Consider the following 25,353-nt stretch of genomic DNA (forward strand, 5'->3'; position numbering starts at 1 on the left):
TTTTCCACCAATTAAAAAATAAATAAAATTTTAAAAAACACCCAATATATTTTAGCACTTAAAATAATGTCAGGTATACCTGAGGCATTGGGTAAATCTAGGATTTCAATACAGAATATAGTGAAATGTCACTGAAGGGTTCAGACTCGACTGGTTATTGTTACTTGGGGTATTATAATTTCCAAAATAAAATCTTAGGATAGGTTCATAAATAGCACATAACTTGCAACTTACAATATCAAGGCTATCATCCAGACTTTGACTGCTGAAAAAGGGTTGATTGTAGTGGAAAACCAGCCATTTTTGGTCTTTTATAATAAATCAGAAATAATTTTTAGAAGTCAAATATCCTCAAAAGTGTGTTTGATGAAGTGGTTTAAAAATATTTTTCTCCCATAAAGGTGCCCATATATGTTTTAAAATATTATTATTCTGCCATATATGATGAAATAAATTCAAAGTATAAAGGAATGGAGAAAAAGCTGTGGCCCATGGGCTCAGTAGTTGTGGTTCCCATGCTCTAGAGCACAGGCTTAATAGTTGAGGCACACAGGCTTAATTACTCCGCAGCGTGTGAGATCTTCCTGGGTCAGGGATCAAACCCATTTCTCTTGAATTGGCAGGCAAATTCTTTTCCACTGAGCCACCAGGGAAGCCCTATGGGTATCTATTTTAAACAAAATTAGTGCCTGAATTAATCCTGCTGAAAGCTCAATACACAAATTTGTATTAAGTATCTACCTTTTAGTCTTTCCTTAAAAATATTGAGAGATCGTCCCATGTTATTTGAAACTCTTCTCTGAAAGAAAAAAGGAAAGCTTACTTTTAACAATTACTTGATACGTTTTATTGCGTGGATGGGGATATATATTGATTTAATTTAATATATATCATATACATGTATACTATATATTAATTTGCCTTTTCCTTCTTAAGGAATGTTTAGACTTTTCCCATTTTCTAATGCTAATAAATATTACTAAGGTGTGCATATTTTATATAATCTTAAAGTACATCAGATAAGGATTGTCCCCTTAGAATAGAATCTTGGAAATGTGATTGCTCTTTCAATGAAGTTAAATATTTTAAAGACTCTTGAGAAGTAAAGCCAAATTGTTTTCTAAAAGGCCAATCAATTATGCCACCAGTGTGGTAGGATAATGCTTGTCTCAATGTATTAATTTCAGCCCTGAGCATATTACTATTTTAATCTTCATCAATCTGATTAGCAAAAAATTATATTCCATTGTTACTTTAATTTGTATTTTTAAGAACAGGAAATTGAAGTTTTTAATGTGATGAACATTGCTTTTTTTCTTCATAAAATGACATATCATATTCTTTGCCCATTTTTCTTTTAATCTATCTGTGTTTTTTCTTATTGCTTTCCATGTTCTTTAAACTTTAGGGATATTATTATATCATTGCCATTTATTGCTAATATTTTCCCAGTTTTAACTAAACATTTCATTTTATAGATGAGTGTTTTACATGTGTTTTGTTGATATATATTAATAATCAAATCTATCAACCTTTTTCATTGTGATTAACTTCGTCACATTTATCTATGGTTATGGAATTTTGCATGCTCAGTCACTCCAGTCATGTCCAACTCTTTGCAACCCCATGGACTGTAGCCTTCCAGGCTCCTCTGTCCATAGGACTTTCGAGGCAAGAATAGTGGAGCTGGTTGCCATTGCTTACTCCAGAGGATGTGAACCCAACCTGGGTCTCCTGCATTGCAGGCAGATACTTTACCACTGAGCTACCAGGGAAACCCTATGGAATTCTAGTAGAACAGACTTATTCATGTGGACTTAATTTTTGTATTAAGTGAAGATAACACTTATTTGATTCAAATAAACAAGTTTCACAACATAATTTGATATATTTTGAGAAAAGTTAGTTAAACCAAAAATATTCCACAACTATAGGATAAATGAAATGAAACCAGTTAGTGATATGTACTTTAATATAGACTTAGTTCTCAGCTGGTCTTAGCATTGTTTCAAGGATGTCTTTCTGTCTTGTTCCTTTCCAATGCCTCTTGAGTTTAGCTTAGTACCACTCTCTTTTTAATTATACAGTTTTATGATATATAATGCATCCAGTGGCTCAATGGGTAAAGAACCTACCTGCAAATTCAGGAGACATAGGAGATGCAGGTTCGATCCCTGGGTCAGGAAGATCCCCTGGAGGAGGAAATGGCAACCCACTCCAGTATTCTTGCCTGAAAAATCCCATGAACAGAGGAGACTGACAGGCTACAGTCCATGGGACTGCAAAGATTCGGACACGACTGAGCAACTAAGCATGCATGCATGCAGTGCATATCAGGTATTACTAATCATACTTCTTGTGGTGATTCATTTATAAAAATATATTAAATGTAAAAATTATATTCCCTATGGTTTATACCTCCATATGAATTTTGAAGGCATTTTATTAGTTTTACCCAAATCCTGTTATTTAAAAAAATAAGTAGAAGTCAATAGCAAATTTTAGTGGGGAAAGTTTTTATAATAGTGTTCCATCTAGGTGTGTAACATTTTTAATTTATTAGTGTTCGAAAATTCAGTTTAGTAAGATTTTTTTCTTGAGAAATCTGTATGCAGGTCAGGAAGCAACAGTTAGAACTGGACATGGAACAACAGACTGGTTCCAAATAGGAAAAGGAGTACATCAAGGCTGTATATTGTCACCCTGCTTATTGAACTTCTATGCAGAGTACATCATGAGAAACGTTGGACTGGAAGAAACACAAGCTGGAATCAAGATTGCCGGGAGAAATATCAATAAACTCAGATATGCAGATGACACCACCCTTATGGCAGAAAGTGAAGAGGAGCTAAAAAGCCTCTTGATGAAAGTGAAAGAGGAGAGTGAAAAAGTTGGCTTAAAGCTCAACATTCAGGAAACAAAGATCATGGCATCCGGTCCCATCACTCTATGGGAAATAGATGGGGAAACAGTGGAAACAGTGTCAGACTTCATTTTGGGGGGCTCCAAAATCACTGTAGATGGTGTCTGCAGCCATGAAATTAAAAGACGCTTACTCCTTGGAAGAAAAGTTATGAGCAACCTAAATAGCATATTCTAAAGCAGAGACATTACTTTGCCAGCTAAGGTCCGTCTAGTCAAGGCTATGGTTTTTCCAGTAGTCATGTATGGATGTGAGAGTTGGACTGTGAAGAAGGCTGAGCGCCGAAGAATGGATGCTTTTGAACTGTGGTGTTGGAGAAGACTCTTGAGAGTCCCTTGGACTGCAAGGAGATCCAACCAGTCCATTCTGAAGGAGATCAGCCCTGGGATTTCTTTGGAAGGAATGATGCTAAAGCTGAAACTCCAGTACTTTGGCCACCTCATACGAAGAGTTGACTCATTGGAAAAGACTCTGATGCTGGGAGGGATTAGGGGCAGGAGGAGAAGGGGACGACAGAGGATGAGATGGCTGGACGGCATCACTGACTCAATGGATTTGAGTCTGAGAGAACTCCGGGAGTTGGGGATGGACAGGGATGCCTGGCGTGCTGCGATTCATGGGGTCGCAAAGAGTCGGACACGACTGAGTGATTGAACTGAACTGAATATTTTTTTCTTTGCATATATCCTGAACATTTCTTAGAGTTATTGTTGGCATTTTATGCTCTTTTTCTTTTTGCTATTATGAACTGAATCATTTTCCCTCATTACAACTCACTGAGATAATCACTATTATATCGGGAGATTATTAATGTTTATGTCTTCATCTTGCATCTAACTTCTTAAACTTTCTTAGTAAATTTATGAGGGCATTTTAGTTGATCCTTTTAAGTTTACAGCTAAATTCTCTAATCTTAAGATAAATACAGTTTTCATCCTTATTTTCAATATTAACTCCTCTGTTTTGCATCCTCATCAGGACACAGAACTTCAGTGCAATGTTAATAACAGAATACAGTCACATTTTATCTTTCTCATGGCCTTAACAGGAATTTTTCTTAATTTTCTATTAAACATATTTATAGGTTTATAAAGAGAATCTTAAAGGATGTTATCATAAGAACATTTCTGTTTCTTGTTCTCTAAGATTTAAATGAAGCAGGCTAAATTTTTTTTTTTTAATTTTAAAATCTTTAATTCTTACATGCATTCCCAAACATGAACCCCCCTCCCACCTCCCTCCCCATAACATCTTTCTGGGTCATCCCCATGCACCAGCCCCAAGCATGCTGCATCCTGCGTCAGACATAGACTGGCGATTCAATTCACATGATAGTATACATGTTAGAATGCCATTCTCCCAAATCATCCCACCCTCTCCCTCTCCCTCTGAGTCCAAAAGTCCGTTATACACATCTGTGTCTCTTTCCCTGTCTTGCATACAGGGTCGTCATTGCCATCTTCCTAAATTCCATATATATGTGTTAGTATACTGTATTGGTGTTTTTCTTTCTGGCTTACTTCACTCTGTATAATCGGCTCCAGTTTATTGAATGCTTCTTAAGCAGTTCTTGAGATCACCTTTTGATTTTTCTTAATGCTCTTGACATTACAGTATATTTAATTAATAGACTTTTCAATATTAAATCATTTTAACTACATGGGATAAACAATCCTCAGTAGCATCAATACTTGATGATCTTTTGCTCTTTAAGATCCGGAGGAAAGACTCACTTCTTCCATGAAAATGAAAAGGTGCATTTAGACCTCATGTGTCTTTGAGGATCATTCTTTGCAATGTTTCTTTCCCTGCTATTTCTTGCCATTAAGATTTTTCATTTCTTCTAGGTCCTATTTTGGCAAATAGCGTTTTCTTAGATAATCATCCTGTTTCCAGAACATTTTTTGACACTAACCTAGCATACTCATAACTTAACACTGTTATATCGTCTGATTCATTTGTTGTATATTTTGATTGGATTTGTCAAGTTTTTTGTTGTTGTTGTTACATTTTCCTGCAATGAATCAGCTCTTAGAACTGTTTAATATACTTTAAGATGTTGACTTTCTATTCTATTTCCTTCCTCCTACTTTCCTTAGATTTATTTATTTTCTGATTTTCACGTTCAGTATTTAATTCATATATGCTTATTCTTACTCTAAAAGTGAAAACAGTGTGCCTTTAAATGTCTCTTAATAGGATTTAACTCTGTTCCTTTAATTTGTAAATGCAATTTTCTCATTTTTTATTTTCTAAATACATTGTGATTGTAAATTTCATTTCCTCTTTGACCAGCTAGTTATTTAGGAGCAGAATCTTCAATTTACAGGAATTTGGTTTGTCATTAATGTTATCTAAACTTCTATAAGTCCTCTAACATTTTTCTTTGTACTCAACAATATTGTAATCTTAATTAAACTCTTACCAATCATATTATTCCTTTTTATTGAAGTATAGTTGATTTACAGTATTGCATTAGTTTCAGGTGTACAGCAAAGTGCCAATTACATTATTCTAATTCTCTACATTATGTTCCTTTTTGCCTACTCTATCAAAAAAAAAAAGAATCAAACTATGATGTAATCATTCTGCAGAATTATTTATCTGTCTGTTTTTTTAATCTCTGCATTTCCAACAGATTTTGTTATGTTTCATTACCTAAGAGATATTCATTGACATATCTGCAATTTGAATTGAGCTTTTTATCAATATAAAAAGATCCTCGATGTCCCTTTGACATGGTTTTTCCTTTGAATTCAGTTTTTCCTGAAACTAGTTTTTTCTGCTATTTTATTTTTACATTTGCTGTATGCTGCTGCTGCTGCTCAGTCGCTTCAGTCGTGTCCGACTCTGTGAAACCCCATAGACAGCAGCCCACCGGGCTCCCCCGTCCCTGGAATCCTCCCGGCAAGAACACGGGAGTGCTTGCCATTTCCTTCTCCTTTGCTGTATGAGTTTCTCATTTCATCATTATTATTTTAACCTTTGTCGTTTTGTGTTGGGGTATTTTGTAAACAATAGCAATAATATGTATTATCATCACATTTCCTCCCTCATATGGATTTTTTTCTGTTTACTCATCTCAGTGAAAGTGTGTTAGTCACTCAGTTGTGTCCAACTCTTTGTGAACCCATGGACTGTAGCCCACCAGGCTCCTGTGTCCATGGCATTCTCCAGGCAAGAGTACTGGAGTGGGTTTCCATTTCCTTCTCCAGGGAATCTTCCCCAACCAGGTGTAGAGACTGGGTCTCCTGCATTGCAGGCAGAGTCTTTACCATCTGATTTACTGAGGAACAGATTTACTGAGGAAAGCTCAAGGAACAGATTAACTGAGAGGCAGTATCTACTAACTGAAAATGTATATGGATTTCCTTACCTCCAGTCACATTCCCAGGTGGCGCTAGTGATAATAAACCTGCCTGCCAGTGCAGGAGACGTGAGAGACACGAGCTCAGTCCCTGGGTCAGGAAGATCTTCTGGAGGAGGGCGTGGCAACCCCACTCCAGTATTCCTGCCTAGAGAATCCCATGAACAGAGGAAGCTGGCTGGCTATAGTCCATGGTGTTGCAGAGTTGGACACGACTGAAACAACTGAGCACAGTACAGTCACATTCCCTATTTTTGCCAAAGTCTTATGTTAAAAATATCCCCAATAAAATCCAAGTTACAACAATAAGCAGACTGACATAAGAACGTTATCTACCCCCATTTTCTAGTTCTTCAACACTCTGATCATATAGTGTGATTATAAACTTCAGTCTCAAGCGTACTTGACTTTCAGGTGCTCCCAGAACTCATGTTCACCTATAATACTTCTGAAGACTACACTTCTGGGATGCAATGTCCCCTGACTGTGCTGTGCCCCCGTTACTTCTTGTCTAATGGTTTATGGAAGTTCCGCTCTCTGATAATAGTTTAGAAGCAGAGGTACTTGGTGCTGGGTGCTGGCTAGAGGGGTATAGGGAAGGGCTTCCCCCACCATCACCAAAAAACAAAACAAAACAAAACAAAACAGTAACTGTGCATTAGCTCAACAACAAATACCATCTTTCTGTCTAGGACTGACCTTGATTTCTGGGGTGGGGGCATATCCCAGTCACCTCCTATTCACCATGTTGGCGAGAGAGGGATCCTCCTACCTAAATAGCATAAGATGAACATGTGGGAAGACGAGACTGACAGAAGTTTATCCATCACCTGTGCTCATGTTAGGGTACGAGAGCATGCTGTGCCTGGCTGTATGGGGCTGCACCCAGGGAAAGAGTATACAATCAGGGTCTGTGAGGGACAGACTTACAGCAACAAACAGTGATGTGATCTCTGCTTCCAATAGGAGAATGTGACTGCTGGGCTGAATAATGGTGAAGGACTGGTAAGAAGTGAAATCTGTTGAGGACCAGTTGGAGTGTAGCTGGTCTGGCTGATAGTGAACTAGCTGGAGGGGACAACATGCCCCTGAGTGGAGAACATGTCTGATGAAGCAGGGAAATGTGTGGTCAGGCCTTTAGGGCTCTGCGACACTCAAGACACAAAGGCATTACATGAAATGTTAGGCTTCACATCACAGGGCATAAGATGCAATAGGATTTTCGTTTAATAGATGAAAAGTATTTTCTTTCACATCAGCAGTTTTGTGCTGTTTACAGCATCATAGCATGTGTGGCTCACTATATGTATTTCTCAAGCCCATTCCTAAAACCTTAAATTTAGTGTAAATTATTCTGAGTCTCATAATAAGTTGAATGTCAATCCCAGGATTTAGGTGGAGATACCGTCTTAGATATTTTGGATGTTATTTGGAGCAAGCTATTTCAAAGACTGCTGTCCAGATGTCTTTAGACTATTGACAAGATTCTAAGGAAAATCATAATTAATCATTACATTAGCACCAACAGGGAGCTGTAATTGTGCAGTTTTAAGAGTAAGAAATGAAGGTTCCGGAAATTCCCTCATGGTCCAGTGGTTAAGAATCTTCCTTGCAATGCAGGGCGCACAGATTTGATCCCTAGTCGGAGAAGTAAGATCCCACAGGCTGCAGGGCAACTAAACCCGCAGGCTGCAACTAAGACCGATGCAGTCAAATAAATAAATATTTAAGAAAAAGAGAAATAAAAAGCTCAAAATAGAAAAGAAATGAGGGTCTACTGAGTGAAGCTTCGCTTTATCTCTCTGCACTTTCTTCTTTTCATTAATAAAATACAAGAACTAGTTTAGATAAGTCTATAGTCCTTTTATCTCTAAAATGACCATGATAATTTAAGATAAACAGAAACATTTTATTTAGTGCCTATAAAGTCTAATGTTCAAGAATAATTACTGGCGTACCTCAGAGACACCGTAGATTTGTAAAGTAAATATAGCAATAAAGCAAGTCACGTGGATTTTTTTCATTTCCCAAGGTATATAAAAGTGCTGTTTACACCATACAGTCTATTAAGACAGTATGTGTAAAAGACATTGTATATTAAGACACTATATTGTCTATTGGAGAAGGCAATGGCACCCCACTCCAGCACTCTTGCCTGGAAAATCCCATGGACGGAGGAGCCTGGTAGGCTGCAGGCACGACTGAGCGACTTCACTTTCACTTTTCACTTTCATGCATTGGAGAAGGGAATGGCAACCCACTCCAGTGTTCTTGCCTGGAGAATCCCAGGGATGGGAGAGCCTGGTGGGCTGACATCTATGGGGTCGCACAGAGTCGGACACGACTGAAGTGACTTCATATATTGTCTATTAAGATGGTATAGCATAAAACATGTTTACACTATAAGTCTGCTAAGTGCCCAGTAACATATGTCTAAAAAAAACAATGTACATACCATAATCAAAAAAGGATTCTGTTTGGGGGAAGTTTCCTGGTAGTCCACTGGTTAGGATGCTGCACTTCCACTGCTGGGGGTCCGTAGTAGTTCCCGTGGTTGGGGAACTAAGATCCCACATGCCACATAGTGTGGCCAAAAAAAAAAAAAAATCTGTTGGAAAAATGGCACCAATAGTATTGCTTGACAAGAGTTGCCACAAACCTTCAGTTTGTAAAAAATGCAAGATCTGTGTAGTGCAATAAAACAAGGTATGTGGTATATCTGTTTGTATGTTTCATGTTACTAATCCATGAGCTCCTTTGCTTAAGAGATGGAATGCCCATTTCCTGGTACATAAAAATTTCTTAAATGATTTTCAAATGAACAAATAAATCTAGCTGAGTGAGAGATGATTTGGGGGAGCGGTGAACAATGCCAAATATTTTGTGAGTGTTCTTCTAGTCAGTAGTCTAACACTCATTACTAACAAGCTGGTTACAATATCAAAATACGTCACCAAGGCTTAACTGTTAGCATTAACAAACAGCACTGTGTCACCTCCCAGATTCTTCATGTGGCTATTTTTTCTCACATTGTTAACCTTCCTGTCCACCCCAGCTAAGACCTAGAGAAGTCTCGTTAGTCCTATTCGAGACCTAAAGCCTTCATTTTGTCTCCTTTTGCAAGGATGCTCCTGATTTCAATCAGCTACTAGAAATGTCAGATGAAAAATGGCACAAATGTGAATTACGACAATAAAAGTTTATAAGCTACTAAAATAAAGTTATAGTACCTAAGAGCTGAGTCAACTGACAATGTTAAATGGAACATTTTACAACCAGTCCTGGGATAATGATAAAAAAAAAAAAAAGGGCACACAGAACATGAAATATCTGACAGGAGATGGGCTCAAGATCAAGCTCAGGCTCCATGAGTTTATATGAGCACCTCTCAAGTGAGGCGCAAGAAGGGATAGCCTAATGCTTATGGGGGGTACCCTCTCTGTGCCCAACCCTCAACATCTATTATCTCTTTTTCTTTTCATACCAGCTCAGTGAGAAGGGGTACTGCTATCATTTTAGAGAGGAGAAACCAAGGCTGAAGCCATCCATTTGGGCAAATCCTCAATAAACAAACTATTAAATAATAGACTTCAAAAGTCTCTCTGATTCCAGCAATGCTGTTTCTATATTTTTTTCTATATCTTTCTATAGGCAATGCTAGCTCTAAAGAGCATACATAGACATGTAATACATAGGCATGTAATACATAGACATGTAATCTCATAAAAAGCAAATTTAAGCTTCACAAAGAATCTCTCTCTCCAACTTGATGCTAGTGTTTGTTCCATGTAATCAATTCAGGTGATGGTTTTCTTGACCATGAAGTGCACCATGTAAATTAGCTACACAATCAAAGGCTTCCCTGGGGGCTCAGATGGTAAAGAATCTGCCTGCAATGCAGGAGACCCGGGTTCCATCCCTGAGTTGGGAAGATCCCCTAGAGAAGGAAAGGCAAAACTATGGAACTAGAATGAGATCATCATTAGGAAGAAAGATGGACATTAAAAATCAAATTTTAGAAAGAATTCTCCTATATATAAAATAGAAAACTAATAAGAACCTCCCGTATAGCACAGGGAACTCTACTCAATACTCTGTAATGGCCTGTATGGGAAGAGAATCTTTAAAAAGAGTAGATATATGCATATGTATGACTGATTCACTTTCCTGTTCAGCAGAAGCTCAGAAACATTGTAAATCAACTATACCCTAATAAAAGTTTTAAAAGAAAGAATAAAGGACTTCCCTGGTGGCTCAGATGGTAAAGCGTCTGCCTGCAGTGTGGGAGACCTGGGTTCGATCCCTGAGTCAGGAAGATCCTCTGGAGAAGGAAATGGCAACCCACTCCAGTACTCTTGCCTGGAAAATCCCATGCATGGAGGAGCGTAGTATGCTACAGTCCATGGGCTCGCAAAGAGTCAGACACAACTGAGCGACTTCACTTCACTTCACTTCAAAGGAGTATGATCAGGAGTTTAACTAGGTGGTATGGTTCTCTTTTATTTTCTTTTTTTTTTTAAATTTCTCTCTCTTTTATTTTCAAAATAATTCCAGTCACCAAATATCCTGTGTTATTCATAAATTTCCACTGCCTTTCTCTAACTTTTCAAGTACTACATCCTCCTGTCAGCCCCATGCACATGATACCAGGTGACACTGTTTCTCTTGTGTGCCCACCCCAGCACCTCCAATGAGAGAGATGTATGCACACTAACCCCACACCGGGCACATGTGTGCGTGCTCAGTCTCTCAGTTGTGTCGAACTCTTTGTGACCTTATGAACTATAGCCAACCAGGCTCCTCTGTCCATGGGACTCTCCAGGCAAGAATACTGAGTAGGTTCCCATGCCCTTCCTCCTCCAGGGGACCTTCCTGACCCAGGGATCAAACCTCTGTCTCTTATGTACCTAGGAAGCCCTGATGGTCTGGTATTTGCTGTAACTGCACAATTTCTTAGAAATATTATGTTTTACCTTTAAAGATCTTATAAAATTTATATTCTTCTCCCTCATCTGACTTTGTTATGCAATAAAGATAGTCTTTTCAATTACTTATTATGGAGTAAAATTCATGCTCCAAGAAGAATTGATGTCATGTTAATTCTGAGGCTTTGCCTACTCTGTGCAAACTCCTCTTACTCTAGCCAGAGAAACACGGTGATAAAATGGTATAATCGCATGACATGCAAAGTGCTGATGTGAAATGAAAAGGACAGAAATATGATTGAGATATTAATTCGGGAGAAATAAGGAAATGGGACTGTTTGAATAGGCTTAGCAGGATGGTTTAGTTCTTCCTGAAAATAAGTGTGATGCCATCTCAACTTACCTTGACCTCTACCCTGACTCCCACATTCAGGTACAACCAAACGTTTAGTTTCTAAACACACACACAAACACATGCATTAAAAAGATTACAAAGTACCCAATAGACAGACACAGACATTCAGTGAAACTTCTCCTAAATATCAGATAAAGGCAGCATACCAATGTAGCAATAAAACCGTAAATTTATATTGTAATGGAACACAAATTAATAAAATGGGGAAGTAGAACTTACAAAATAGCTTTAAACTCAATACCAGATTTCATTATGGGTCCTAGACTATAATGGACACAAGATAATTTTCATGGTTGATCCATAATAATAGTCATTGGGAAGTTAAATGACAGAAGAGCAGCAGCTTTAAGTGGGAAATGGCACAATTCTTCACAGCTGTCATGCTTGTGCACTTGCTGACTATCAAGCTTGAACAAAGCATTTAATTCAAACCCCATTTAAAAGTATACACTGTCAAGAGAGAGGCCAAAACCCATATACTAGTTAAGGAAGCAACATATAACCCGTGTGCCAGAGATGACACTGAAGATCAAGTCAGTTGGAACATAGACATATTGCTCACAACCCATTGTAGGAGCTGACTATTCAGAGATGATCTCTTCCTGGTCTCATAATGCATAACATTTTGCGGGGTGGCCACCTGATGGGAAGAACTGACTCATTGGAAAAGACCCTGATGCTGGGAAAGATTGAAGACAGGAAGAGAAGGGGACAAAAGAGGATGAGATGGTTGGATGGCATCACTGACTGGATGGACATGAGTTTGAGCAAGCTCTGGGAGTTGGTTATGGACAGGGAAGCCTGGCATGCTGCTGTCCATGGAGTTGCAAATAGTCCAATATGACTGAGTGACTGAACTGAACTGACTATTTTGCCCAATCAGAACTGCAATTGAATTTAAATTCTCTCTCTGAAGATAGATTTTGCCTTTTAAGTAATCTTTTAAACTTCCATAATGCTATATATCTATGATATATTATTACTACTAAGATCCTACTGCTGTTTTTAAAAGTAGTGCATAAAAATAAGTGCTACATGTATAATGTATATGATAGAATACATCATATTTCATAGAATATATTCAATATTAAATTTCAACACCCACTGAAGAAAAACTGAGTGTGTGTGTAAGTCATAGTGATAATATGGATATAGATATATAGATTTAGGTATGAAAAGAGAGTTCTAGCAAAGATCCAAAGCAAAAGTCACAACTTAGAAGTGTAGTGAAAGCAATGACCTTGAACCCTAATTAATTTCCTGTATACTCAGTTTGGGGCTTCCCAGATGATGCTAGTGGTAAAGAACCCGCCTGCCAATGCAGGAGATATAAGAGATGCGGGTTCATTCCCTGCATTGGGAAGATCCCCTGGAGGAGGAAATGGCAACCCACTCCAGTACTCTTGCCTGCAGAATTCCATGGACAGAGGAGTCTGGTGGACTACAGTCTGACTCTGCGATCCATGGACTGCAGTCCACCAGGCTCCTCTGTCTATGGGGTTACAGAGTCAAACATGACTGAAGCAACTTAACACACCACAGCACATACTCAGTGTGACATCAAAAGGAGGTGAAGATTCCTTACTTAAGGGTATTAAATTGAGGAATTCTCATCAGGTTAAAAGAAAATCTTCACATGAACCACAGACTGCAATATGACCAATAAGGTCTGTGGTATTAAAGTAACACTGGATTTATCCTATCTCAGTTATCAAAATAAAGTAACATCTGGCATCTACATGTATTATCTCACTAACCTTACAATTGGGCTTCCCTGGTAGCTTAGCTGGTAAAGAATCCTCCTGCAATGCAGGAGATCCCAGTTCAATCCCTGGGTCGGGAAGATCCCCTGGAGAAGGGATAGTCTACCCACTCCAGTATTCTTGGGCTTCCCTGCTGGCTCAGACAGTAAAGAATCCAGCTACGATGCAGGAGACCTGGGTTCGATCCCCGGGTTGGGAAGATCCCCAGGAGAATGGAATGGCTACCCACTCCAGTATTCTTGGCTGAAGAAGTCTGTGGACAGAGGAGCTTGGCAGGCTACAGTCCATGGGATCACAGAGTCAGACACAACTGAGTGACTTTCACATTCACAACCTTACAATTAGCACATACAATGGGCTATCTGGTGATGACAAATAATTTTCATACATCAATGTATTTTACCAAACAATCCCTATGGGGGTCCCAAGCACTGTTCTATATATTAAACATATAAGAATAAATTAAAAATGTGATTCTTGCAAATTAGAAGCATAATCAGGTTCTTCTGATACCTATATTGTGCTATCGAAATCAAGTTTTTTGACCTTCAAAACATTTGGCGTGCTTTGCTTATTATTTTACTGTTAATTACAGAATTAAATGAATTTTAACTCTGAGTTTCAGATGTGCTTTTTTGCTCTGTAGATATTATTCAAGCGAATAAAACTCTATGAATTGTGGAATGATAAAATATTCACAGAAACTTACAACTCTGCAGTTGAATAACAATTACATTTGTTCCAAACAGGCAATTGGTTTCCAAACACATTAAACAAAGGCAATTTAGAAAACTTCTTCTTTTTCTTGGCATCATTAACATTGTTGAACGTCCTGGGATTCTGGGGTGTTTCACAAAGGTAAGTGTGTGGTAAGATGAACAATTTCTGAGTCCATGAAATATTGATCTGGGAGCCATCACTGAGCCAATGGGAATCTTGTATTCCATGACTGGACAAATTAGCATATTAGAGAAATTTAACAGACATTCAGAGCAAGAAAATTTCATTTAGACTTCACTTTTTCCATCAGTCCTTATAATAAAAAGTTCTTCGCTCAACTCTAAAAAAAGATATTTTTCCTCCAACATCCAGTGCCATTTTAGAATTAGAAATAACCATATCGATAATAAGAATGAATGAGTCATTATCATTAAAAGCAAATATCATTAAACAAATAGCTAGAAATCTAATGAGCCTTAAGATTTGGATTCCATTCAGGCCTTTAAATCAGCAGTGACCATTTCAAGGTCAATAACAAACTGTGCAAAATCATTTAGCCAGTCACCTGAGACCATTCAAGTGGCTTAATATGTATCATCTACCATCCGTCCATTGCCAGGCCCTCTCTCTCAGTGACGTCTTCTTGGATGGCTGTGTGCTTTTGAGCAAAGTGCCTCACCTCTCTGAGCCTCTGTCTTCACACATGTAAAACAAGGACAATAATTCCAACCTTTTGTGGGCTTTTTGTGGAGATGAATTTTGATAAAAGACCAAGCATGTCTGCCATGTTGCAGGAACTAAATATGTCTTTATTTTCCTCACTTCTTTCCATTCATTTATCTATTTAGTCACTTAGTCTCTCGTCTAGTACCACTTATTCCTTGCCTGAATCATTCTTTTATTCCTCTAATAAATCTCTTTTGGAACATCAGTCATGGGAAGTGGTCAATCAGAAGGACATGCAGTCGGTATCAGTCAGTGGAGCCTATGGTCCAGCATAAGAGAAGCACTGAGACCTCATGTGAGACAGAATTAATGACATAAATAAAAAAAAACAAACAAATAAAAATTAAAAGTCTTAAGCGCTTCCTGAATTTTAAAATTTCTTACCTTCCAAAGTATATGTTACCAAAGTGACCCTCTGTACTGTAAAATCTCCTTAAAAACGTCTGCCTGGTTCTCAGATTGACCACCACATTAGAAAGTCAGATTCTTGCAGAAGGATTCAACAGCAATGTCCCTGTCTCTGCAGCAAAACAGAGTCAGCAATAAAACCTGAAACTGCAGGCAAGGCTGCTTTCCCCTCCGGCCACTGCCTCCAAACACATGAGTGTCACCCATCAGCTAATTCTCACAAATCTGTGTTGTTTTCTCAATTTCACGTGCTCTCCCACTGTAAGATTTGACCCTGTGTTTCAAAAAGTAGTTTGGGTCATTTGTCGAGACGTGCACAGACCTCAAGTTTGTCTACAGAGTGAAGAAAGAGAAACAAAATTGTATCTTAACACATAAATGTGGAACCTAGAAAAATGGTAGAGATGATCCTATTTGCAGGGCCAGAATAGAGACAGACACAGAGAATGGACACACAGACACACAGTGAGGAAGGCAAGGGCAGGCTGAATCGGGAGAATGGAATGTACATATATACACCACCATGCGTAGAATAGATAGCCAGTGGGAACCTGTTGTATAGTACAGGAAGCTCAGCGCGGTGCTCTGTGATGGCCTAGAGGGGTGGAACGGGTGGGGGTGGGAGGGGATATATATATACATATAGCCGATTCACTTTTTTGTACCGCAGAAACTAACACAACATTGCAAAGAAACTATATCTTAATTAAAAATACATATATGTTGATAAAGTTGAAAAAAAAAAGCAATCTTTAGAGGCAGCCCAGCTGAATCCAGTCCCACAGCTTAGCTGCACAAACCTCAGCAAGTTGCTTAACCTTGCTCAGCCTCAGTTTCTTCTTTGTCAAAAGGAAACAATAAGAATGGTAACTGTGCCATAAGGTTATTGTAAGGATAAGAAAAGACTCAAAAATGTTAGCAATAATAATAATAATGGCTTCATGTGATGCTTTATGCTCTCTTCTTCCTCCTGTTTATTTTTCTCCTAGACTCATGCTGAGATGTGGCCAAGATGACCATGACTGTGGTCTAAATTCACGTATCACTAGCACGGGAACCAAAACTCTATGACTCTGGGACTGACTCACACATTTATTCATTTATCCATTCATTCAACCGATGTGTTAAGCATTGTTCCAAGCACTTGAAAAATAAAATTGAAGAAAGCAAAGTACTGGTCTACATGGAGCAAGCATGTAGCACTCAAAATATATAAGTGTGATTATTCTTCTGTGATTGTTGAGCAAGTGAGTTACTATAAAGTGAGAGATGCTAGAGCAGGGTTCAGAGAAGGAGGCAGGAATAAAAATATACAAAGCACCAGAGATTGGGGGAACCAAAGATAAAAGGACCAAGAGATAATGTAGGCAGGGCTTGTGCATGTGTGCTAAGTCACTTCAGTCATGCCCTACTCTTTGCGACACTATGCACTATAGCCTGCTAAGCTCCTCTGTTCATGGGATTCTCCAGGCAAGAATACTGGAGTGAGTTGCCATACCTTCCTCCAGGGGATCTTCCCAACCCCAGGTATGTCTCCTGCAGCTCCTGCATTGCAGGTAGAGTCTTTACCACTGAGCCATCGAGGAAGCCCCAATGTAGGGCTTATTCAGAAAGAAATTGGATTCTTACCAAATCTTCTCCATCTCCTGTATGCTTTCTTTTATCTTGCATCCTTTATGAGGGAAGGAAACAAAGAGAGGATGAAATAAAGCAGGATGAGAAGAAATTAATTTTCTATATGTTGAGCATTTCTGTCTTAAGCAGCATGATTGTCCACCTCTCTGATCTTATCACTCTATACATGAGAACTGTGGTGTTGGAGAAGACTCTTGAGAGCCCCTTGGACTGCAGGGAGATCAAACCAGTCCGTCCTAAAAGAAATCAGTCCTGAATATTCATTGGAAGGAATGATGCTGAAGCTGAAACTCCAATACTTTGGCCATCTAATGTGAAGAACTGACTCATTGGAAAAGATCCTGATGCTGGGAAAGATTAAAGGCAGGAGGAGAAGGGGACAACAGAGGATGAGATGGTTGGATGGCATCACCAACTCAATGGACCTGGGTTTGAGCAAGCTCCAGGAGTTGGTGATGGACAGAGAAGCCTGGTGTGCTGCAGTCCCTGGGGTCACAAAGAGCAAATGAGTGTCAGTCCATGGACATGACTGAGTGACTGAACTGAACTGAATACATGAGAACACTGAAGTGAAAACCTAATTGAGTAAATTGTGCTGCTTTTAGGTGCCACGGAGGAGCCGTCTTCCTGCTTTGATGACTCCTTAACTCTATGGGGACGGAGACTGTCCCTTCAGCTCAAGTAACTGTATTCACCACCACCTGTTGATCACCCTCCACAAGAATGCTTGTCCCATTTCAGAAGAAAGGAGAGTCTAAAAAATTTGCCCATAGAGATTAAATAGCTAAAACCAACTACATTAGTTCAAAGGAACACATTGCCTTGGGTGTCTATTCCCAGTTGGGACTGGAGAGGCCTAACCAAAAGCATTAAGCGAGAAACAGTATGGAATATAAGTGATTAGATCAGTCTCTGCAGTGAGAGTGCAGGATTCCAGCTTATTTCTATACTGATTGCTTTTGTCAAACACTGGCAAAAAATAAGGGGCTTCCCTGGTGGCTCGGTGGTAAAGAACCTGACTGCCTAAAAGGAGACAAGGGTTTGATCCCTGGGTCAGGAAGATCCCCTGGAGTAGGAAATGGCAACCTACTCTAGTATTCATGCCTGGACAGTCCTATGGACAGAGGAGTCCTGTGGGCTACAGTTCATTGGGTTGCAAAAGGATCAGACATGACTTAGCAACTAAACAACAACAAACAATAAGGATGGAAACAGGAGAGAACACAGATGTCTGAGGGATAGTATTATTGAAACATTATTTATGAGAGAGATGATGTTTTATCTCAATATACTTCCAAACACAATCTAGTTCTTACCAAACCCAAAGGTATATCTGGTCAGAGCCAGATATTGGTGATAAATCTATCAATGTCAGTCCCAAGTATCAAGGAGAGTCCCAAGCTATTCTTGTCCCAAAGATCCTGAGGCCAGTGGATTAATGATGAAACAGCACCCTCACTAATATACAAGTGGAATTAGGTCTGTGCTAGCATACAAGGGCACTCCACCATCAAGTTTATATTACTGTGCTACAATCCTGGTGTAAGTCCTAGAACCAAACTAATCTTGTTGAGGTCAGTGGAAAATCACTTAACTGGGTATGCTACTGTTTAGTCTCTAAGTCATGTCCAACTCTTTTGCAATTCCATGGACTATAGCCCATCAGGCTTCTCCATCTGTGGGATTCCCCAGGCAAGACTACTGGAGTGGGTTGCTATTTCCCTCTACAGAGGATCTTCCCAACCCAAGGAGATCGAACCCGAATCTTCTGCATTGGCAGGGGAATTCTTTACCTCTGAGACACCAGGGAAGCCCTAGCTAAGTGTAGTTAGGAATATTCCAGAGAGTCAGACCAGGTGTACCTCCCATTTCTAAGAAGAAACAAAAGCAAATAGTCCCCTGCCTCTGTCTGTATTAGAGTCCTCTTCAATCACATCTGAAATAGTGACATGAACACCTGAGGCTCTCCAGGTTGGGGCTGAAGAAAGTAGGTAGATGAAATGTTTTCCCTTGCTGGAAAGTATTATACAAATATCGCTATAGACCTTAATAGAAATATGCATCCTACATCAGATGCTAAGATAATAATAAAGGATATTATAGATGTTTATTGGGCTTCCCAGGTGGCACTAGTGGTAAAGAACTCCCCTGCCAATGCAGGATATATAGAAGACACGGGTTCAATCCCTGGGTTGAGAAGCTCCCCTGGAGGAGGGCATGGTAACCCACTCCAGTACTCTTGCCTGGAGAATCCCATGGACAGAGGAGCCTGGCGGGCTACAGCCCATGGAGTCGCAGAGTTGGACATGACTGAACTGACTTAGAGTGCACGCACAGATGTTTATAGTGGAGGAAAATAGAAGGGTATTTATTATTACAACTTGACACCATCATCCCTCTAATATTGTAAAACACATAAAGTTAATATCATTGTGCTTAATTTGTTAACGATACCAGTAATCTTTTGTACCTAACCTGTAACAATTAGTGAAAGAGACCTAAATCAGAGACAAAGGACTAGTTATTCAAAGCATATCCTTTTCTTACAGGTATTTTTAGCAATGTTGAGAAGGGAAAGAAGGCAAAGTTAGCATCAGAAACCTTCGCAAATTAAAAAAAAAAAGCCTAACCTCAGAGACTTATGTGTCTTTGATAAAATTGAACTTATGGTTCTTATTCATTTGTTCATTCAACCAATATTTATTGGACATCTGATATGTACTCTGGAGGAGGCCTACTCCAATATTCTTGCCTGGGAAATCCCATAGACAGGAGCCTGGCTGGCTACGGTCCATGGGTTCGCAAAAGGATCAAGCATGACTTAGCGACTAAACAACAACATGTACCAGGCACTGGTCAAAGCAGTAGGCATACAGCAGTGAATAAAATAGGCTGAAACTCCTCTCCTCCTAGAGCTTCTTCAAAATGTTTAAGAAACAATTGGTCTTCAGAGGCAGCATGCTATAGAGGAAAATGGTCAGGACTCAGAGGGTTCTGGTTTCAAACCTAAGCTCTGTCAACTCTTACTCATGTGAACCTAAGCAAATTATGTAACCTCTTAAAACGTCAGTCTTTTTTGCCTGTGAAATGGGAATGGTTCCATCCTTCCCAGATTGTAGTGAGAATTTGGTTAGTTAAGGTGAGTACTGGGCCCTGGCTTACTGTCTGGCATTTAGAAGATGGGGAATCCAGATTTGGGGTACATCATGGATAAGGGGATACAGTTTAGAAACACATTTGTAGATTTCTTCTTCAACAGTGGTATTTTCCACACAGTCTCAGCGCTGAATTTACAAACCCCTAGACTGAGCGACTTCACTTTCACTTTTCACTTTCATGCACTGGAGAAGGAAATGGCAACCCACTCCAGTATTCTTGCCTGGAGAATCCCAGGGACAGAGGAGCCTGTTGGGCTGCCATCTGTGGGGTCGCACAAAGTCGGACACGACTGACGCGACTTAACAGCAGTGCATCTGACCACTCTAAAGTGGCGCTGGTGGTAAAGAACCCACCTGCCAATGCAGGAGATGTAAGAGACAGGAGTTCAATCCTTGGGTCGGGAAGATCCCCTGGAGAAGGAAATGGCAACCCACTCCAAGATTCTTGCTTGAGGAATCTCATGGACAGATGAGCCTAGTGGACCACAGACCATAAGGCTGCAGAGAGTCGGACGTGACTGACGTGACTTAACACACACAGTATATCTGATCAATCTTTCCAGTCCTGCCCGCCATTAAGTCTACAAAGTCGGTAGTTCCAGACTTTAACATTTCTCACCATCGGACTCATGGCAGACTGTAAAACAGCACCACCTAAAGGTCCTTGTGAGACACCTTCACACGTCCTAAAACTCCCTTTGTCGTTTTATCCAGACTCTTCTGGGGAGCAGGGCTCTTAAATAATCATCACCGTTGTGCCAGTATCTATGGGACTGTAATAAAAGGGAGACAAGCACGGGGAGAAAGCAAATGATTTATCAAGTCATCTACATCTGGCCTTAAAAAAAAAAAAAAACCTTTCTTTCTTTCTTTTTTAGGTATTGTAATCTAAATCATTTTAATGCCCAGAACACCAGTGGAAGTAATCTCGAAGAAACCCTTCCCCTCCAGGAAAAGTCTTTGAAATTTTACGGCGGTACACAGGAATTTTCTTCAAGTATTGATCTTTGGGAAACAGCCCTGTGAAACTATTCGACTCAACCCATCATATGAGCAGAGTATTCACTGTTTTCTTCAGCTGGCTGCTATGCCTTTTAGTTTAAGAGCTAATATGTATGTATTGGTGAGAGTGGCCTTATGAACGTTATCTGTGTACTTTAATGATTCAGCCGTTTAAAGCAATGTCTATGACACTTCTTAGTTGTCATAGTTTTAAGTCTTTAGAATTGAAATAATAGTACGTTAGTATTCTCCCCTTCAGCACATTTATTGAGCCCTTATTACATGCCAGGCATAATAATCAGACACAGTTTATGTCAGAGTAAATAATAACCCTAAACACAAGTAACCTATATCTTATACATAAATAATAAGCCTATACAGTTTTACTGTACTTCATCTTGCTATTACACTATCAAGTTATGAGTGAAGGAAACTTTCTCTGAATTAAACAGCAGCATTACTGGGTCCAGTGATTAAGACTTTGCCTTCCATTGCAGGGGGGTGCAGGTTTGATCCCTGGTTGAGGAGCTAAGTAAAATCCCAAAAAGCCAAAACACAAGCAATATTGTAACAAATTTAATAAAGACTTTTAAAAAATGGTCCTCTTAAAAAAAAATTTTTTTAAAAAACAGCATTACTAAAATAGAGATCCTTAACCCAAAAGTGAATATTCACATACTGAAGAAATTGTAAAATAAATATAAGTGGTGGAATTATTGAGATTAAAGGAAAGAAGAAAATTAAGGAGGTTAAATGAGTGTTGGAGGAAGGGCAAGTGATCAAATCAAAGAGATGCTTAAAGAGATTCCCTAACCTGGTTTCCACTGGTACCAGTTCAGATGCATTCAGAAAACTGTTTTCCAAAAGAGATTTTACCAGTATAAGCAAATAAATGTGAAAAAATTAATTGAAAAAAATCAAATACAACTAGGGTCCCAAATCTTTGTAGCAGTGTTTATCAAGGTTTTGCTGAGGACCCCCAGTTTCAGGCAGATCTTTCTGGCCCCAACCACAGACTGCTTTAAGGCAAAACTTTTCCCAGGAATTGACGGTTCTAACAAACCCACCCAAATCATTCTTAACACTCTCTAAAATCTGAGTACCACTCTTTTCCGGGACAGTTCAAGCTGTATAGAAGAGGTGGGTTTTATCAGTTGATTGGAAATGATTCTGCAGTTAAAGCACCTCCCTTGTGTATATCTAAAATATTTTAGATCTTCAGAATAAAAGATTTATACATCTTGATGAGGTATGATATGCATTTTTAATTGCAAAAGAGCAGCTGTAAAGCGCCAGGTGTTTCTCTTACTCAAACTATTTTCATTTGTTTGTTCTGAGGACAGTGAAAAGACAAACCCTTACAGACAAAAATTCTTGCCCTGTAACATTTTCCAAATCCTTCTCTCTTTTTGGGGGGTCATTTGTTCTCTGATGAAACAGTGAGGCTGATCCCTGATCTGCCTTAAAATCTTTCTTTGTTGTAAAAGGTTAAATGCTGGGTTTGTGATTTGGGTTTAATCAATGCTCCAAAGATCAAAAAACCTTTAAACACACCTCATCTCAGAACAAGTCAGAAGCTTCAACAGTCCCTCTCACTGTTAGAAATAGGGTCTGCTTTATTTTGTTGTCCGCCCCTCCCAAATTTGCCTTTGTCTTCTTAATTTCTACATCATGATAGGAAAAAGTGCTCATTATGCTTTCACTCGTCATTAGAGGTGAAAAAAAGATCTCCAGAATTATAAAAATGACCCCAAGCAAACACCAAAAGAGCTTAGAATTCTCACACTGGGGATGACACTCGTGATTAGCTAAATTGCAGGAACTACACACACTTGCATTGGAAGCAGGAGGCATTCACACACTAGTTTCTTGTCTAGTGCTTAGCAACATTATCACTGAGCACCTGGAATAGTTTAGGCATTAAGTGTAATTGGTTTTGCTTTACATAAATCTGTAGCTTTGTAAATAAGCAGAGCATTTCAGCTTCTCTATAACACCAATTAACTTAAAGGGATGTGTTGTTTGCAGAAGCCTGCTGGGTTCTGTACAGTATTTCTCCAGTAATATGCTCAGTGGCAGGCAAAGTTCTGTGTCCCCGCAGTGTTGCATTGACTCCCAGTCACTTGTTGCCAAGGGTCTGAACCCAGACACTCGTTTGCTCCATTTTTCAGTTGTAAAAGATGGGGAAGATGAAGTCTTCCCTAAGAATCACCTTCTGTGCTCTATTTCTGTCCATGACCGAGACCTGAAAGGTGAGGGACTTGAAAATGTTTTCTGTGACCTGCAGAGCACACATCTGAGACCAGCTGACTCTGTCCACAACTGACAGCTACGTCTCTTTCCTCTTTCTTTTCTTCTTGTAACACTTCAATGCAATGCAGCCAAAAGTCCCTGCATTGAACTGTATACAAAATTAAGAAAACCACTTTCTTGTGATGTGAATCTGCCAGTGAAAATGTTCCCATCAGAGTGACTTTTTAAATAACAGTTAGAAATCTGCTCCTGGAAGTTAGTAAATTTTTTCAAGCTTCTTGGATATTTCCCCTCATTGTCCCTCTCTTTTTTATTAATTAATTGTTAATTAATTAATAGGTCAGGTATTAGTTGCTTCACTCATGATGTTTTTAGTTGCATCATGCCAGATTTTTAGTTGCGGTATGTAGAGTCTAGTTGCCCTGCCAGGGATTGAACCTGGGCCCCTTAAGTCTTAGCCACTGGACTACCAGGGAAGTCCCTCGCCTCATTATCTCTTGGACTCAACTTAATCCTTTCTCATATCCCTTTCAGGTAATCTTGATTTATAGCATTCGTTCCACTCTGGCCAAAATCTAATTCTCCTGGATTCTGAAAGCTTTTTATCGAATATCAGAGTAACAGTATCACCAAAAAACAGCTTATGATTCCAAAACGCTTCCTATTAATATTACATGATTTACAAATTGAAGGAGGGAGGCTTCTAAAAACCATAGGATCCCTTTGCTGTATGACAAAACAGCTTCAGCCTTAGCACCCTGAACCAGTCCAGTGGTGGGCATAGCCCATCACCACTGCTAGAAAAGCCGACATACAATCACCAGCCACAGACTTATAAATAAGGTCCTTAAATGAAATCAACAGCTGAGTGATGACAGCACGCAGGTGCTGCTAACATTCAGGTCTGCTTGTAGAGAACAGGGAAATTAGAGGAACCACTCATAATAACAACTCATATCTGTGTCACCCTTTATAGTTTACAAGCTGCTGTCACTTGTATCATCACATTTGGTTGGCACCACCCTGGGAAGTAGACACATTTTGGCAAGCCCGTTTCATACAGGAGACGTTGCAGCTCTGAGACAGAGCGAATAATCGAGAGTCACAGAGACAGTGGATGTCTCAAGATGTTCACTGTTTTTAAAGTGCTAGCCCTTTCTACAAAAGACACTCACAATAGTCACCAACACCAGATGATTCCCAGCCACTTGGGTGAAACACTCTCCACATCATCCCAAAGAGAACAAGAATGAAAGGAAAGACCACATGGGGGTTCGCTGTTGTTTAGTTGCTAAATTGTGTCTAACTCTTCTATGACCCAGTAGACTGTAGCCTGCCAGGTTCCTCTATCTGTGGGATTTTCCAGGCAGGAATACTGGATTGTGTTGCCGTTTCCTTCTCCAGGGGATCTTCCTGACCCAGGGATTGAACTCATGTCTCCTGCGTTGGCAGACAGATTCTTTACCATGGAGCCACCTGGGAAGCCCCACTAGGGTTATAGACCCTGACAGAATGGTTACCCAGAATAGCATTGTTCTAACATCTCTTCCCCAGCCCTTAGCTCCCTCTATGGAGCCAGCCACTGTCCTTGTGTGGATCTTAGGCTTTCAGGAGCGCTGCACTGAAAAGACGCCCCCAGACTGACCACCCTGAGGTTGGGAAAGAGGGTCTTGGGCTCAAAAGCATCCTTTCTTTCCCCTTGCAACAAAATGCCCTCAGATGAGCTATAGTCAATTCCAAACTGCCTTAGGAAAGAACAGGTTAAGGAAAGCAAATTTACTCTCCAAAATATAATTAATAATGGTGAAAACTCCTATAGTACTACTAAATACAAGGCTCTGTTGTTGTTTTTTTAAAATATTAACTCATTTAATCATCAGCTTCCCAGGTAGTGTAGTGGTAAAGAACCTACCTGCCAATGCAAGAGATATAAAAGAGGTGGGTTCAATCCCTAGGTTGGGATGATCCCCTGGAGGAGGGCATGGCAACCCGTTCCAGTATTCCTGCCTGGAGAATCTCATGGACAGAGAAGCCTGGAAGGCTTGCATCCAAAGGATC

General features: G+C 39.6%; 1 protein-coding gene across 1 annotated transcript in view; it reads left to right on the forward strand.

Moving 5' to 3' along the window:
* SLC15A5 (solute carrier family 15 member 5) overlaps window positions 1–21,641 on the forward strand; it is a 99,054-nt gene extending 77,413 nt beyond the window's left edge. The window contains 2 exon segments of the mRNA XM_069586489.1: window positions 14,143–14,251; window positions 20,919–21,641. Of these exon segments, the coding sequence (XP_069442590.1) occupies window positions 14,143–14,251; window positions 20,919–21,066 (257 nt within the window). The 3' untranslated portion in view covers window positions 21,067–21,641.
* The last annotated feature ends 3,712 nt before the right edge of the window (window positions 21,642–25,353 follow it).

This window comes from Ovis canadensis, chromosome 3 (assembly GCF_042477335.2).
Source record: "Ovis canadensis isolate MfBH-ARS-UI-01 breed Bighorn chromosome 3, ARS-UI_OviCan_v2, whole genome shotgun sequence".
In the NCBI taxonomy this organism is placed as follows: domain Eukaryota; kingdom Metazoa; phylum Chordata; class Mammalia; order Artiodactyla; family Bovidae; genus Ovis; species Ovis canadensis.